A 16,820-nucleotide genomic window follows, 5' to 3' on the forward strand; every position below is an offset into this window, starting at 1 on the left:
GGGGCCGCGTGGGAACAGGGCCGCACGGACACCCCCGAGCAGGGCCAGGCCACCCAGCGCTGCTGCCCCAGCTCCGCCACGGCTGCGGGAAACCTGCGCCGGCTCCAATTACGGCTTTAACGATGACGTTCCAGCGGCCGGGGGAGACCGAGAGCAAACGGGCCGGAACGGCGCCCTAAGAGCTGCAACCGAGCGACGAGGCCAGCGCGGCACCCGCTTCTCCCCGCTCTCAACGGCGATCCCAGCGCCCGCGAAGGTTTYGGGGCGAGCGGTGCCGGGACGGGAGCGCGGCGGGGAAGCAGAGCACGGACCCCGCGTCGGAGACGAGCCCCGGCCGACCGCAGCGCCCTGCCCCGGCACGGTCACCGACGGAGCCTACGCGGCTCCTCCGTGTCCCTCTACGTCTGTCCCAGCCCTCGTCCCTCCCCCGTGTCCCCCCCCCCCCGCCGCCCCTGCAAATCCCCGCTCCATCCCCCAGCACTGTAATCCTCGCCATTTAGAGGGGATAAGCAGCTATTCCCGGCACCGCGCTCCAGAAGTCTCCGATACGCTGGAAATCAAAGCTCCCATCGTTTGCACCGGTCAAAGGGCAGCGAGCGCTAAATCCCAGAGCACGGGATTAATGGAGGAATCGTTAACAAGCCGGTGCTATCCCACCGCGGCAGCCAGCGCCGCGGGTGAGCTCCGCGACGCGGCGCAGACGGATTAGGGGGAAACAAGCTCTCCTTTCGGAGGAAGTTATCTGAGCTTTTGAGCCGGGCTCGGCGTATCCACCCCCGGCACGCGGTGGCGAAGCCGGCCGGTTGGCAGCGTGGCACCTCCGGCACCCGGAGAGGAGCCACGGGCTCCCCGGTGGCCGGGGCGCATCGAGGCGAAGCCAATGGGACTTTCCTTGGGAAGTTTGATTAAATTATATTCCCCACTCCGCCAAGGATTTCAGGCCAGCATCGACGCTGCACCCGTGTCCTGGCATCCACGTTTGCACCTGGGGAGCTTTTTCCCTGGGAGAACGTGCTTTGGCCACAAGCTGGGAAGCCCAGGAGCTGCTCTTGGCTGCCAGAGCATCCTCCCCCGGCRACTGCGCTCCCGCAGCAGCCCCCAGGCTCCCCACGGCTGCGGGAGAGCGACGGCCCCTCCGCGCGCCTGCGAGCGCAGATGGCAGGAGATGCCTCCCGCAGCCTCCACGGACCTCTTCTGCCTGCTGCACATCTGCTCCCTGGCAGGGCGGCAGCAGCATCCTCATCACGTCCCCTCTCCTATGCCCGGAGTGGCATCCCTCCGTCCCTAGGGAGCAGACATGGGTCGAGCTGGTGACCCCCATCCGCATCCCTCTCCCATGCCCGGAACAGCATCCCTAGGGAGCAGACATGGGTCGAGCTGGTGACCCCCAACCACATCTCTCTCCCATGCCCGGAACAGCATCCCTAGGGACCAGACATGGTTGAGCTGGTGACCCCCAACCACATCCCTCTCCCATGCCTGGAACAGCGTCCCTAGGGACCAGACATGGTTGAGCTGGTGACCCCCATCCACATCCCTCTCCCATGCCCGGAACAGCATCCCTAGGGACCAGATGTGGTTGAGCTGGTGACCCCCAACCGCATCCCTCTCCCATGCCTGGAACAGCGTCCCCAGGAAGCAGATGCGGGTCGAGCTGGTGACCCCCATCCGCATCCCTCTCCCATGCCCCGCACCGCGCTGGCTGCTGCGCGGGTGTTTCTGACACGAGGACACGCTGGCAGCGCACGTGTCCCACCGACCGACCAAGCCCCGCTGTCTGAAGGGTCCCGGCTTCCTTCCCAGCGTGCGCGAGGAGTTCGAGTCCCCGAGCCACCAAGGCGGCAGAGGAGAATTCCTCCTCGCCCGGGTTTGCCGCGCAGGAGGTTGCCGCTGCCTGCAGCTCCCTGGCAGCCGCACAGCATCAGCAACACCATCTTCCCACGGCCCCGGGCTGCGCGGAGCGGCGCCGAAGCCTCCAGCGATTCGCTCCGCGCCAGCCAGGGAGCGGAGCCGCAAAGGGAAACGGCGCAGCTCAGCTCCAGCCCGGAGCGACGACCACGCTCTCCTTGGACGCGCAAACGCGCAGCGGGGCCTGGATGCGCACGACAYGCGGCGGAGGCTGCAAAGATGCCGCATCGCCTGCTCAGCTGGGGCCAGCGGGGCGAAAGGGCCGTCTCCGAATGGGGATACGGCTGCAACAGCACCGGAGGGGAAGCCTGGGATGGGGTGGATCTACCCCCACGCGGGACCGCGGCGGACACCCTGGCTGGGGGTGGCTCGCACGGGAGCCAGGTCCGAGCCCCRGCACCGAGCTCGCTGCCTCGGCAGCCTCTGCAGCGAAGGGCYGGGCTGCAAAGCAGGAGCCCGTTTTGCTGGGGCGAAGCACGATGTCTTCCTGCCCCGCCGCTCGGCTGCCTGCAAGGGCCCTGGGCCTCTCGAKCCAGCTCTGCCGCAGGCTGCGACTTTGTTCCGGAGGGCTCCCGTGAAACCGGGAGCAAACCCCCCCGGCCGGGCGTCAAGCACTGCTTCGCCGCCCCCAGCTCAGGTGGGCTCAGCACRGGGCCAACGCACCGGCTCCGAGCGCCATCCAGCCGGCGGAGCGGCTCTAAAACCTGCTGCAAAGGAGCCTGGACCTTGGCAGCTCCCGGATTCGGGAGGGCTCAGCCCGCCCGACCGCGTGCAAGGAAGCAGGCTGCCCCGGGGATCATGCCGCCCTGCCCGCACCCTGCGCACCCGAGCACCTCGCCGGCACCCCACTAACACGGCCCCGGCGCCTCTCCCCCCGCGAAGGGCAGGCGGGCGCTTTGCAACCAGAGCTCCCGCTCAGGGGGCCTTGGGAAGAGAGCCCGGAGTTGCACCGTTTAGCTACGCAAGCGGCTTTGCTCCAAGTGCCGGAGGCGCTTGCAGCTCTCCCCGCTCCGCAGCCCAGCCCCGGCCCTGCCGACAGCCCGTGGGGAAGCGGGAGCAGGAGACGGGCTCTGCCAGCCCCCCGGCAGGCACCAGCGTCTTCGCAAACCGCATGCTCCCTGGCCACGGCTGCACTCCTGGGAAGACTCACCGCAGACACCTCCTCCCCGTAGGAGGGAGCAGCTTGCAAGGCAGCCGCGAAATCTGGGCCCCTTCCAGGGGCTYGGGCTGCAAAAACCTACACAGCTCTTGGGCGCGAGCCCAGCTTTACCCTGGCGCCGCAGCCCACGCGGGTAACTGGCTGCGCACGYGGCTCCGCTGCGAAACCCAGCGCCGGAGCCGGGCCCAGCTCCCAGCCCGCAGGGATCCAGGTTTCTGCATGCCCCGCGGCCACTCCGTTATCCCCCCGAGGGGACCTGGCGATGGGGAYRCCGCTGCGATCGCAGCCTTCCCTCRCCCTGCAAAGCCAGGATGACATTCCTGGAGGAGGGGAAAGCCAGCGTGCCAGCTCCRGCCCCGGCAGTCCGAGCCCGGCAGGCTGCCAGCAGGCTCCCGGCCTCCGCTGACCCCTCGGCTTTGCAAAGGCCCATGCAATGCCCCCTCGCTGGATGCTCTGCCTCCTCGCTTGCCAGACCATTCCCGGAGCTGAGCATCAGCGAGCAGGAGCAGAAGGCCGGAATCGCTACCCTGCTTTGCAGGGGAGACGGATGCGGGGTGGCAGCAGCCCCCTGTGCAGCTCGAGGGCTGCAGCCACCTCTCCAGGCTGCCTTTCCCTGCTGGGGCTGGCGGAGCCCCGTCACAGCCGCGGCCGCAGGGCTCCCTGTGCCGAAACCCTCCGACGAGCTCGGCACGGCCCCGACCTGGAAAACGGTCTGGGCTCTGCCCAGGAGCAACGTGTCCCGCTGCCGATCAGCGACGCTCAGGGGGCAGGTGACCGCGGATAGGGAAACACGCGTCTCCAAAACGCGTGCAAACAGGCAAACCGGCACATCCCGGGCTTCGGTCCCAGTTCGGCTGAGCACTGTCCGCCGCGCGGCAGCAAGCCCTGGCATTGCCACCGGCGGCGAAACGCCCGCCGCGCCAGCAAGCCTCGTGGCATCGCCCCCTCGCCGGGCTCGTGCCCAAAACGTGAAGCTGGGGCCCGACCGGGCCCCTCCTGCGGGAACCGCCGCAGCCACCCCGCTTCCCTCCTCCTCCTCGTCCAGCTGGCTTCCTTCGATGCTCCCTATACTGGACAGGGCAGTGAAAAGTGACCCCCTGCTCACCCTCCCCAGGCAACTCAAGATTTTAGCTGCTTCAGGACCTGTTGCTGGAGCCTGCAGAACTGTGCAAGCTTCCCAGCATCGTTAATAACCAAAAGCATGAATTTCCACGCCTTATGGGTGAAAAAAAGAAAAATTCAGAGCTGCAAACCCCAGACAGCCCGGCAGCTCTCAAGGTCTGGAGCTGTTGAGCTGACCTTGTGAATCGGAAATCCCAGCTCTGCCATTTGGTGGTGGTGTGCCGGCCCGATCCGGCCACGCGGCCGGGTGCAGCTCAGCTCGAGGACCTGGAAGCCAGGAGGCTCCCTGCCTTCCCCTGCCCCATCTCACCCTGCCCCGCACCGCAGCTCGCTCCCCTCGCAGGCTCCCCTTCCCTCTGCTCCCGGCACAGGGCCTGGGCCGCTCTGTCCCGTCTGCCGGGCACCCAGGGAGGAGTGGTGGGTGCACCGCGATGGGTGCACTGCAATGGGTGCACTGCAATGGGTTGCACCACTGCAGGTGCATCACAGCAGGTGCATTGCAATGGGTGCACTGCAATGGGTGCACCACTGCAGGTGCATCACAGCAGGTGCATTGCAATGGGTGCACCACTGCAGGTGCATTGCAATGGGTGCACTGCAACGGGTGCACCACTGCAGCTGCACTGCAACGGGTGCTCTGCAACGGGTGCACCGCAGCGGGCACCTGGCCGCGCATCGGCGCAGAAGAGCTGCAGCTGAACGCGGCGGCCCCGCTCGCACTGCTCCCGCGCTGGGAAAGGCGACGCTCGCAGCCCCATAGGCACRGCGAAAGGAAAACGGCTGCGCGCTCCTCTGCAGGCTCAGGCCAGCCTAGAAAGGAGGCTCTGCCCTGAAGAGGACAAGCAAGAGGGGGGAAATGATACAGCTTCAAGGAAAAAAAAATCTGAATCTGAACTAAAAGTCATGTTAAAAGCCTGCTTCCCTCTCCTCCTCCTCCTCCSCTGACAGCCTCTGCAGATACGGCACGTGGGAACCCAGTTGTCCCCAGCCCCGTGAAGGGCAAGGTCACATYGGGGGCCCGAACAGGCTGCCGGCGTCCCCTCCAGCTGGCACGAACAGCCCGGAGCGGCTTCCRCCCATGCTGCTCCCTGCTTTACATAAAAGCACTTGGAAAGGGGAGCTGGAGCCAAAGCAAAGGGAGAAGATGCATCCCCCAGTTAAGCCCAGATTAAAGAACGGGAATATGAAGACGCGGATGAGAAGCTGGTTGCTGTGGGAAAATCKTATTAGGCCGTGAAATATAGTTTTTGCCACTTAAAGAAGGGCGGAGTGAAAAGTGGTCATTCGCGAGCTCCCTCCCCCAGCCGCCCCCCACGCTCCTCAGCAACATGCAACTCATTTCACAGTTTTCCCCAGAAAATCCAGCGGGAAGTTTTTCAAGGGAAACTTCTCCTTCCAGCCGCTCAGGTTGCTCTTTGCTTTGGAGAGCTGCGTGCTGTCGAAACGCCCCCCGCGTGCRGCACGCGCACCGGCACGGAAACGCGGCCAGGCAGGGAAAGCACCCGGATAATCCCCCCCCCCCACGTCTCGCTTCCATTGGTTTGCAATTCCAGGGCCTCCTTACAGTCGCATTCAGCCGCTGCCGGTGGCGTTGCCTTCCCGGGTCGCTGCAATGGCTTTTGCGCCTTGCTGCAGCCCGGAGCCCCCGTAACGGCCCGGCCAGCGGTGCACAGAGCTCAGGGCACCCCGCTATTTTGGGGTGAAATGGCTCTTTCTCCCCTACAGAGGAGTCACTAACAGCCCGCAAACAGCAAAAGCGGAGATGCCGGCGGGAGCCGGACGCTCCCGCGCTGCCGAGCCCCAAAGGCCAGCGCTCCGGAACCTCTGGCTTGCCAAACCGCCCCAAAGACGGGCTGTTGCCAAAGGACTCATCACCCACGTGTAGCAGCCAGGCTCTATGTCCGAAACCGATTCCAACGATGGCATCCAAGCCCGGGCCCGGTCTGGATGCCAGTGTGGGCTCTGGAAAGGCGGGAGCACAGGGCTGCGCCGGGCTCCTCCGAGCACAGCGGCGTCCCAGCCCCCAGCCCAGGACCACGCCGCCCCGGAGGCAGCCGGGACATCAGCGCAGCCCCRAGCCCCGAGCCCGGGGCCAGAGGGCTCCCGCGCCACCCCTGGGCCAGCGCCCGCCTGCGCCGCTGGCCTGGAGCCACGGGATGCTGCGGGATGCCACGAGATGCTGTGGAGTGCCACGGGATGCTGTGGGATACCACGGGATGCTGCAGGGTGCCAAGGGATGCCAGGAGATGCTGTGGGATGCCAGGGGAAGCTGAGGGATGCTGTGGGATGCCATGGGATGCTGCAGGAGCCCATGGGATGCCACAGGATGCCACGGGATGCAGTAGGTTGCTGCGGGATGCTGCRGGAGCCCATGGGATGCCTYGGGATGCTACGGGAGGCCACGCAGCCTTCCCAAAGAGCCGAGGCCGGCGTGAGCGCGCAGCAGCAGGAGCCGCAGCCCAGAGCTCTCGCAGGCACCCGCTGCTGCTGGTTGCTGCAGACCTGCCCCGTCGCCCCGGGTCCCTCCCCAGCGCCGTGCGGGTGCCTCGGCATTCCCGGCATTCCCGGTGCCCGGCTTGCCCGGCATCCCGTGCCTCCGCTGGGAGCACAGACTGCTCCGGGGCAGGACCCAGCCTGGGAGGTGCCTCCGGGCTCCGGAGCCCTGATTTGTGTCCGCACACAGGCCCTGATTTGTGTCCGTGACGGCAGAGCGTCAACCTCCGACCTTACCTGTGTTCGACAGGGAAACAAGAGGCCGGAACGGCGCTGCCGGAGCAACAGCTATTAACGCTGACAATGGCACAGCGACGCTGGGAGCCAGCGCTGCCGGCTTGGAGCCTGTCTACAGGCAACGCAGGTCCGGTACCGTGGCCGGGACCTGGCCAGGCACGGAGCAGGGCTGGGGCAGGGATCAGCCGGGAGCGCTGGGATTGCGCTGCAGCCCCCCAAGCCCGAAGCGCAGGAAGAARCACGGCAAAGCGCTTGCTCCGAGCCGGCAGCGGGGACCCCCGCACCGAGGGCGACAGCTCCCACAAAGAGGGAATAAGGGATCCCAAGGCTTCGGCAATCAGGAGGCGATTAAGCACCGGGGCCCCGGGAGGCGCCGTCCGGCCTGGTGGCAGCGCCAGGACACGCGTGCTCCGACTGCCAAGCGGGCGCAGCCCAGCCCCGGATGCCAGGCGGACAAGCCGGGCTTTCTTCCCGGCTCCCGCCCAGCGCGGCGAGGGCCGTGCGCACAGACCCGGCTCTGTCTGCCGGCCGCGGTGCACGCAGCAGCAGCGGCAGCAGCTCGAAAGCCCCCGGCTCGCGCGGGCCCCCTCCGCGCGCCGATGCACCAGGGCTGCGGCGAGCTGGGAGCAAAAGGCTGTTCCGAGCCGTGGCCGCTGGCTGCACCGGGCGAGCGCGTGCGGGAACCAGCCCCGAGGACGGAGGTGCCGCTTCCACACCACAGGCAGCCGCTCCAGAGCGAGCTCCCAGCGTCGGCATCCGATCATGCCAACGAAGTCAACCCGACCAGCGGCCCTGCAAATTCACATCAGCTTTGCTCCCAAAGCAGGGATCCAACTCAGAAGCTATTTGCAAGCAATTTGCAGCTGGAGACACTAAGAGAAGGAGGCAGCTCCTTGCAAGCATGGAAATGCAAAAGCCCTGGGCTCTCCGCCACGCCACGCACGGAGCAAAGCGGTGCGGAGAGCCCCCGTTGGCTGGGAACGCCCGGAGCGACAGCCGTCCGCGCTGCCCTGACATGCCGCCCTGTGACGGCGAGGGAAGGTTTCGCTCGGATCGCAGCTCCCGATCGCTTTGGACAAGCCACTTGCGAGGAGGCTGCTGGCTCGGCTTGGCACGGCGGCAGCCACCCGGCCGAGGACGATGGCGCGCAGCCCCGGCGTTGCAACACGCGCGCGCGCCGAGCCGGGGCGAGGGAAGAGGATGCTAATTTATTACGGGAGAAATGAGGTTTCCGGAGGCCGCAGCCCCGGCATTGCCGCCTCCAGGYGCGGGGCGCGACRGCAGGCTCCCGGCCTCCCGCCGAAGCATCCTCCGGCCCGCTCGCCCCRGGCRACCGCAGCCAGCCTTCCTCTCCRAAGAGGAGCCCAGCAGCCCGCTCTGCCCCTCCGCAGGCAGCACCGGCTCCAATCCACCGGCAGCCGCCAAGCCAGGCGCCGCGGGCCGAGCCGGCCCCCCCTTCCCGTCTCTCTCCGGCTCGAACGAGCCGCCGGTGCATCGCTGCCGTCGCAAGAGCGCAGCATGGCCAGGGAGGGGGGGGATGCTCCATCCGCCGCGCCGCTGCCTCCCGGGGAAACCCTTTGCGCTCCCACGGTCACGCGTTCGCCCCCGGCGAGCGTGCCGGCCTTCCCGCCGAGGRATGCACGGGGCAGGATTCCCGGCGAGCCGGGATGCCACGGGAGCACCCGGGGCAGGGCAGCCCCCCCCACCGCGTGCCCGCGGCGCCCCGTCGCGCTCCGGGCTGCACCCAACGTGCCGCTGGAGTGGAAATTAAACCCACTCGCGAGACGAGCGCAGCCAAAGGTCACTCGGCGAGCGCCGTAATTAGAATAAAACCGGGTAACAGGAAGCTTTCCAGTTCCCAATTCAGCACAGCTACCCTCCCCCCCCTCCGTGCAGCGTGCGGCTCTTCAGCTTTCACAGACCTTGGATTAATGTAAAAAAAAAAAACATGAATCAATATTCTTCTCTCATGAAGAAGGCATTTGACAAACTTTCACTGAAGAGAATGAAAAATGTATGTTACCACTGGTCCTAGCTCTTAAAAAAAAAAAAAGAAGGAAAAAAAAAAGCGCAGAGCTGAAGCACTTTGGTTGCTTTCCAAAATAGCTGCTACGGGGAAAAAAAATAAAAAAAAAGGGCCTATGACAAAGCATTGCTACGCGGCTCCCGGAGACGCTGCCGCGCGGCCACGCTGCCCCGCCAGCGCAAGGCGCGCGAGTTACCCTCCAAGGCGGCGCGGCGGAGAGGCAGGAGGAGCCCCGGCTCCCCAGCGGGAGCAAGGGCCCGAGGGCAGGCGCGGGACGCCCGCGCGGTGCCCTGGGGGCCGAGCCGCGGGGAGGCGCGTCGCGGCTCCGCACTTACATCCCTCCGATGGAGACGGTGGCGCAGGTGCGCTCGGAGAAGGCGGGCACGGTCTCGGTGGCGCTGCTCGCCGGTCTGATGTAGTCCACCGTGACGTTCACCTGAGCAAGAGAGACACGCGCGGCGTCAGGGTTTGCGAGGCGCCGCCGGGAAGCCCCCCCGTGCCCCCCGCTCACCCCCAAACCCTCGCCCTGCCCGGCTGAAGGGTCCCTTTGCCGGACGGCTSCTTGCAAAGCCCCCCACCCCCGTTGCAAAACCCCCGAAACACCCCGGTGCGCCCAGAGCTGCTCCCACCGCACAGGGCGACAAGAGCGCTCCGGCAGGGCGGTCGCTCCCGTTGGAGCGTGCACGGGGGGATGCCGCAGTGCCGATGCACRCGAGCGAGCAGGGCTCCGGCTCGGGGAGACGACTCGCCCGTCGGCCGGGTGCAACGCGTTGGATCACTGCTTCCCAGCCTGCAGCCGGGGCTGGGAGCGAGCCGGCGSGCGCGGAGACACGCAGCTCCCAGGCATCACCCATTAGGAGGAAGCAGCGCTGGCGTCTCGTGCCAGGTCTGCGAGGTCCCTGYGCGGGGACTTTTGCGGGGGACACCTGCGAAGGCAGCGCAAGGCCACAGCAGAGCCTCGGAGTCAGGTTTCCTCCCGACTGCGAGTCTCCACCGGCTCCCGGGAGACACTGCCGGGCCCGTCTTCCAAAACGCCGAGGCTGCGCATCCAAACCTCCCTCCTCCGTGCCCGCTCGGCCCCTTTCTCCATCCTCCCGGCCCCCCCCTCCCCCGCACATTCCCACTGCACCGCGACACCCGCGGCCTCCCAGGCTGCAAAGCCGGTGTCTCCCGGCTGGATGCGTGGCAAACCCGCGGGACAACATTCCTACACCCAACGGTTCCAGGGAAATCCAGCTTCATCCCGCGGCTTTGCTAACTCAGAAAAGCAACCTCCTCCGGCCTTTAACCGACACTGAACCCGGGGCTTCTCCCGCCCGGCACACGGAGAGCTCTGCTCCCCCCCCCAGGCTAACGGGAGACCCGCGGGAAGGTCCCCGGGCTGCTTCCCTACGGGTCTCCCCCTCCCCAGCCCTGCCATGGGGCAGCATCGCTGCACCGCGCTTCTTCCAGGGGTTTTTTCCCTTTGCGCCCTGCGTGCGTCCTGCCCGCTCTCCCGCTTTCAGCCCTGCCGAAGGCTTGCGGGAGACGGGCCGGGCTCAAGCTCGGCGCTACAAGAAAGCGCCTCGTGAGCCCTTGCAAACTGTCGGCTCCTTATGAGCCTCGCTTTTTAAACGAGCGGAATTTGCAGGAATGCAAAATCCATGCATGCAAAAAAATGCACCAGGTGCCCGGGACGCGAGGGGCGACGGAGGCGCCCACCGTGCTGCTACCCGGCCCCTCCGCGCTGCTACGGCATCGAAGAGCCCTAAAGGGGCTCCGGGAGCAGCAGTCGGCGGAGCCGCGGCAGCGGGAGCCTGCTGCAAACCAGAAATTAAAACCTGCACGTAATTAGCAGCTTGGTCCCCTCGCCGCTAATTCCCCGCAGCCCCTCAGGCAGGGCTGCCTCCATCCTTTCACCTCGTGCAATCTTCCCTCCTCGGCATCCTCGCAGGGGGTTGCTAGCTAATAGCAATTAAACGGAGAAAACATCCAAAAAAGCACATCCTAAGCTCATGTTTTGCATCACACATCTGCAGGGACCGGCTCTATAGCACGTAATTGGCTCAGCACCGGATTGCCCTCATCCCGCACCGCTAGCCCCGGGCTCCGGCAGCGCCTGCAGCCCCCACCGTCGCCTCCGGACCACCCTCCATCCCAAATCCGGGCTGTCTGTATTCAAGCCCTGGGAGCCGCGTCCCCGCTCCCACCCCAGCGGCCTGGAGCATCCTTGCTCCCGCGTCCCCAGCCACGGGAGGGCAGCCCTCGCCGGGCCACCTTCCCTCCGCACCGTGCGGGAGCCCGCGACACCCGAAACCGAGAGGTTTAAGCCAGGGAGGGAAAGGCTCCCTCCTGGCAGCACCCAGGCGGCCTCGGGGCCGGGGGTGGCCCGCTCCCCTTCCCGGTCCCGGCACGTGGCAGGAGCTCGCAGCGAGGGTAAAAATAGCCGCCGGGAGCCTGCGGGAAAGAAGGGATCGGAGATCCGCAGGCGTTTCAGGCAGTAATTATAGCCGAGCAAGTCTGGTCTGCCACCCACCCCTGCCATCTGCAGCAGCCGCCCGCCGGCGCGGCCCCGGCCTCCCGCGGCGCCGCACGTGCYGGCCGGGGCGCGCACGGGGCTGCACCGAGTCTCCGGCTCGCCCCGGTCATTCCCTCCGCGGGATTCAGCGCAAACCCCTGCCGGGGCAGCTCGGCCAAGCCGGGGGGAACGCGGATGCATCGAGGCCGCCGGGCGAGCGCGCCCTGTGCACGCTGCGTGCCCGGTCTGGAGCGCTCCGCTCAGCTGCCGTGGCTCCGCGGCGCCCAGGCAATAAAGCAATATTCCCTTTTCCAGCAGGCTGAGCGCTCCCACCGGTCGTCTTCATCAGCGGGACGCGCTGCTGCCGCCGGACCCGCGCCGCCGCGTGGGCTGAGCCCTCCCCTGCCACCTCTCCACTGCCGGCTCGCCGGCCTGGGCCGAGGCCCGGGGGCAGCGGGGATGCGGCTCGTGACGTCCGCTGCGCACACCAGCACCCCCCTCTCCGCCTCCTCGAGCTGTGCAGGCTCGGGGAGGGAGAAGGAAAAACACGGCGTCCTGCTTAAGCCCTTCTCCACCTCCAAGCCCCGGGGTACGAGCTCCGTCTCTGCCTAAGCCAGCCTTCAGCACGTGCCCGGCTCTGCGCGGCACGTTGCAGCCTCGGGAGCTGCTGGGGCAGAGCGGCAGCGTGCGGTCCCCGCRTTGCAAAGCGGCATGGCGTGGCCCCCGTGCTGCAAAGCGGCGCAGCGTGGTCCCCATGCTGCAAAGCAGCACGACACAGTCCCCACGCTGCAAAGCGGCACGGAGTGGCCCCTTCGGTGCAAAGCGGCAGGGCGAGRTCCCCATGCTGCAAAGCGGCACGGCGCGGCCCCTGTGGTGCAAAGCAGCACAGTGTGGCCCCCGCATTGCAAAGCGGCACAGCATGGCCCCCACGCTGCAAAGCAGCATGGCAATGTCCCCACACTGCAAAGCAGGATGGCAAGGTCCCCACGCTGCAAAGCAGGATGGCAAGGTCCCCACGCTGCAAAGCAGCACGGAGTGGCCCCCACACTGCAAAGCGGCATGGCATGGTCTTCGTGCTGCAAAGCAGCAGGGTGCCCCAGGGACGAGCCCCGGAGCCCTGCTAGCCGCCGCAGAGCCCCACGCCGGGTGCCTGCCTCGAGCGCGCCTGTGCTCGGAGCCGGACCTGCCCCCGGGCACGGCTCCCACACCTTGCCGGGGGGAACACCCAGGCCGGGCCAAGGCTGCGGCTTCTCCCACCTGCAGCCCCCCGGGACTTCCCTCAGCACGTTTCGATTCCCTGGGGGCACCTGAGCCCACAGACTCCCGCTGCCCCCGTCCCTTTCCAGCCTGGCTGCTGCGAGAGAAACCCAGGGCAGGGGGGCTGGGRGCTTCTGCCGTGGCCGAGCCGGCGGTGCCAGCGGAGGCATTAAGACGCTGAGCAGCAGCGTCCTGTCTTGCAGGGAAGCCGGGGCTGAGTCAGGCCCCTTCTCCCCCAGGAGCCCCATCGGCGCCGCCTGCGGCCCTCCGGCAAGATTAACTTAATTGAGGCAGATTAGCGCGGCGAGCTTCACGCTCCAAGCTCCCCGCCGCAGCGCTTGCACGTACCGCCCGCCCCATCACGACCGAGCGGGCAAACGCGAGCCTTTCCCAGCCCTGCCTGCTGCGCGACCCGCCGAAACTCGGCTCCGCAGCCTGCGGCACGCTGCGGTGGCTTTCCGGGCTCGAGCGAAGCTGCAAGGCCAGCGCGGGGCGCCAGGCAGATGCACGCGGCACCCGCAGCACAGCGGCCGCTGGACCGGCTGCAAGAGGAGAGGAGCCGCAAGCAGGCAGCGAGGGGCAGCGGGGGCTGGGCAGCAGGTCCCGCCGGCCCGGGGCCCCGCGCCTGCTCCGCCACCAGCCTCTCCAGCCTCTCCAGCGCTTCAGGCGTGAGCCAGGGCGGCTCGGCACCGACAGTGCTCCAGCGGCTCCCTAACGAGAACGCGTTAGCTGGCTGGAGACGGAGAGGGCAGTCGAAGGCTCGGCCCCTTCCTAATAGGGCCCAACGGGACCGGCGCTTCCTTCACGGCTCGGCAGCGCCGTGGCACGCTAAACAGCTGCCACGTCACGGCCCGGTGACGAACGGCCGCCCCTGCGCCCAGCCGAGCTGCGGAGCGCTGCGCCCGCTGCAAGGCGGCAAGGCTGCATGGCTGCAAGGCTGCAAAGCAGTGAGGCTGCAAGGCTGTGAGGCTGCAAGGCTGTGAGGCTGCAAGGCTGTGAGGTTGCATGGCTGCAAAACTGCAAGGTGGCGAGGCTGCAAGGGTGTGAGGTTGCATGGCTGCAAGGGGGTGAGGCTGCAAGGCTGCGAGGTKGCAWGGCTGCAAGACTGCAAGGTGGTGAGGCTGCAAGGGTGTGAGGCTGCAARGCTGCGAGGTTGCATGGTTGCAAGGTGGTGAGGCTGCAAGGGTGTGGGGTTGCATGGCTGCAAGGCGGTGAGGCTGCATGGCTGCAAGGCTGCGACGCTGCAAGGTGGTGAGGCTGCAATGCTGTGAGTCCACGAGGCAGTGAGGCTGCAAGGCTGCATGGCTGCAAGGTGGCGAGGTTGCATGGCTGCAAGGATGCATGGCTGCGACACTGCAAGGCTGCTGCGGCACGGYGACGCTCCTGCCCCCGGCCGGCCCGCAGCTTTGCAGAGGGGCTTTGCGCCCTCTCCTCCCGCCTGAGCTCCCTCCTTAGGGGCGGCAGGGCTGCCCGGGCGCCAGCGGAGCCTCGCGCYGGCCCGGCACGCGCCTGCCCTTCCCTCGCCGGGGCTCCGCGAGAGCCGAGGAGAACCAGGGCTGCAGCGCCGCGGCGCGAGTGCCTGGCGGAGCCGTTTGAGAAAGCACCGAAGGAAGAAAATAGACGCGCAGAGAGGAAACGGCCCCGTGTTTCTGGCCGTTACGTCGGGGACGAATATATCCCTGCGCTCGCGCTCTCCACCCACCCCCCGCTCCAGCCTTCTGCAGCGTCATGAGTTAAGCGCGCTGGCAGCCTGCTCCCTTCCTGCCTGTTTGCATCCGCATAACTGCTTGTTCCAAGTCAGCTGGAGCAGGGAGAAGATCCCTCCCYGGTTTGGCACGCGGGAGCGGCCAGGCCTCCCGCAGGCTTTGAACACCGACCCTGCCCACCTTCGCACGCTCCAAAGCAGCCGCGACGCCACAGCCCTGCAAAGCCTCCCGTGCCGGTGTGCCACCCTGGCTCCGGCACCGCGGGGACCCGGCTCGCTCCGGCCGCCGCTTCCCGGTGCTCCGCGTGTGTAAATGCACCGGCGTGGCGACGGCGCACGACGCTGGCGGCGCCTCTCAGCCGGCACCGGGGATGGTTTGGGGACGCGGCGGTCGCCGCCGCTCTCCCGCGTCCAGCCCTGCACGCGGATAAATCCCCTTTTCTAACTTTTTTCCTGTCCCCCAGGGAGCTCCACAGGGCCGTGTCCGGATGGACGCCCACAGCGCCACGCGTAGCCGGGCTCCGGAGGGAAACGCAAGCTACCCAGAGCCGGAGCTCCTGGCTCCGCTCCYGGCCGTATCGCTCCATGGAAATTGCAGACGGGACTTTCCAAAAACTCCGGGCTGCGCCCTCCTCATTACTACATTAGGGGAGCGGCTGCAGCCTTGCTGCCGGCTGTCACGGAGTTTGCACACTGTCAGTAAGACGCAGCGAAAATTGCCTGTCAGTGGGAAAAAAAAATCTGCAAAAAAGCCTGTCAGCGGAGAAGGATGATGTTCCAGGAGGAAACGTTTCCCCCGTTCGAAGGCCGTCCTCTGCATTTTCCAGCAGCGAGCCTACTGCAAGCTCTGCTCTCGGGAACGCCCGCAGCGCTCGCCCCGGGAATTCTGCGTCCGGGAACCCCAGACCCTCGGTATCTCGGAAATGCTGTATCCGAGCAGAAAGGTGGAGGCGTTAGAAACCTGCCCGGGACGCCCAGCGCCGGCCCCGCGGCTCTGCCRCCGGCCGCTCGCCTGCCGCGCAGCCCCGTGCGCCAGGCGCTGGAACCGCTTCCCTGCACCGGGGACGTTTCCCAGCGAGTTATCTCGTGCCATCCCCCTCCATCCAAATGATTAATCCCCCCGAGCTAATTAGAGGAAAGGGCCAGGAGCACCCATTTAGACTCTATTCAATTGCCTGCGCGCCGGCATAATTAAAAAAAGCTGCTTAACGGCGGTGCATGCCCAACGCTAAAATCGACAGGCAGCATCCGTGCGGCGGGAGCCGTCCCCGTTCCTGACACGCGCCAGAGATTTATTCCGTCGCGGGAGCCAGCTTCAAACAAATCCGCGTTGCAGCGCAGCAGCCGAACGCCGGCGGGCCGTGCAGCGGGGGGCGGAGGCAGCGGCGACGGATTTACCTGCCACCACGGGGCAAATTCCAGCGAGCGGGAATTTGGGGCTCGCTGGGGGGGGGGGGCTCTGCGAACCCGTGCATCGGAGTTATGGAGTCCCCCAGCAGCACCAGCGAGTCCCAGTCCCCTCGGAAAGGGTGTCCGGATGGAGCCGTTCGGAGCAGGGCTTGCAGCAGGGCGCCTCCGGGACCCCGAGCTCCCCCGGGCTCGCGGCGCCTCTCCCCGCCGGGCCGGGAGCTTCGGCGGCCGTCGGGCTGACGGAGCGCAGCAAAAGCCACCGGAAGAGTCGGGGAAAAACAAATGAGGCCTGTTAAGGGGAGAACCAACGCGCCATAAAAATCGGCGCTTTATAAAGCTTCGTGCTGCTTTGATGAAAGGGCAGGAGAGAAAATATATTATATTCTCTCCATCTCCAGGGCCCTGGGAATTCAAATGTGGTTAAAGCAGCCCAGCTCCATTACTAACGCGATAAGTACTCCGCAAAACGAAAGCAAACAGGCCAATGCAGAAGCCCGGAGTACAGGAAGCAGCCAGGACCGGGGCAATATTTCTTCGTCTTCTCCCTTCGGTGCTTTTTTGGGAGGCGGTTGGGGGACAGAGGGAATTATTTCTGGAAGCAATTTCAATGCTTTATTTTCACTGCAGGGGCCCAGTGACAGCCGTTCCCCTGCGGCTCCACGGGCCGGGGCGGGGAAACCCAGCCACCTCGGCGCAGGGAAGCAGCAGCGGTTCCCTCCGGCGCGAGGGTGCGGGGGCAAGCGGGATGCATGGATGCGGAGGCTGCGGAGGGCAGCGCAGGGCAGAGCGAAGGCAGCAGCAGGGTCCCTGCCCCGGCGCCGAGGTGGCCACGCTCATGGGAGAAGGTCCCGGGCTCCTGCGGCAAGGGCCGGGGGCTTCTCCGCTGGGACGGAGTGGCATGGGGTGGCGCGGGTCCTGCTCCAAAATTCCTAAAGTGCAGCTCCCTCTAGTGTCCCGCCAGCCCTCCGGATCCCAGCCAAGCAGCCAAGGTCACCCCATGCAGGGA

At 66.8% G+C, this 16,820-nt stretch overlaps 1 protein-coding gene across 1 annotated transcript in view; it reads right to left on the reverse strand.

The window, feature by feature from the left end:
* The window catches only part of SND1 (staphylococcal nuclease and tudor domain containing 1), a 149,472-nt gene that overhangs the window by 85,334 nt on the left and 47,318 nt on the right, over positions 1-16,820 (reverse strand). Inside the window, exon 12 of the mRNA XM_026071157.1 lies at positions 9,281-9,381. Within this exon, the coding sequence (XP_025926942.1) occupies positions 9,281-9,381 (101 nt within the window). The remainder of the gene's footprint in view (positions 1-9,280; positions 9,382-16,820) is intronic.

Source organism: Apteryx rowi, unplaced genomic scaffold (assembly GCF_003343035.1).
Source record: "Apteryx rowi isolate R43461 unplaced genomic scaffold, aptRow1 scaffold_322, whole genome shotgun sequence".
Classification (NCBI taxonomy): Eukaryota; Metazoa; Chordata; class Aves; order Apterygiformes; family Apterygidae; genus Apteryx; species Apteryx rowi.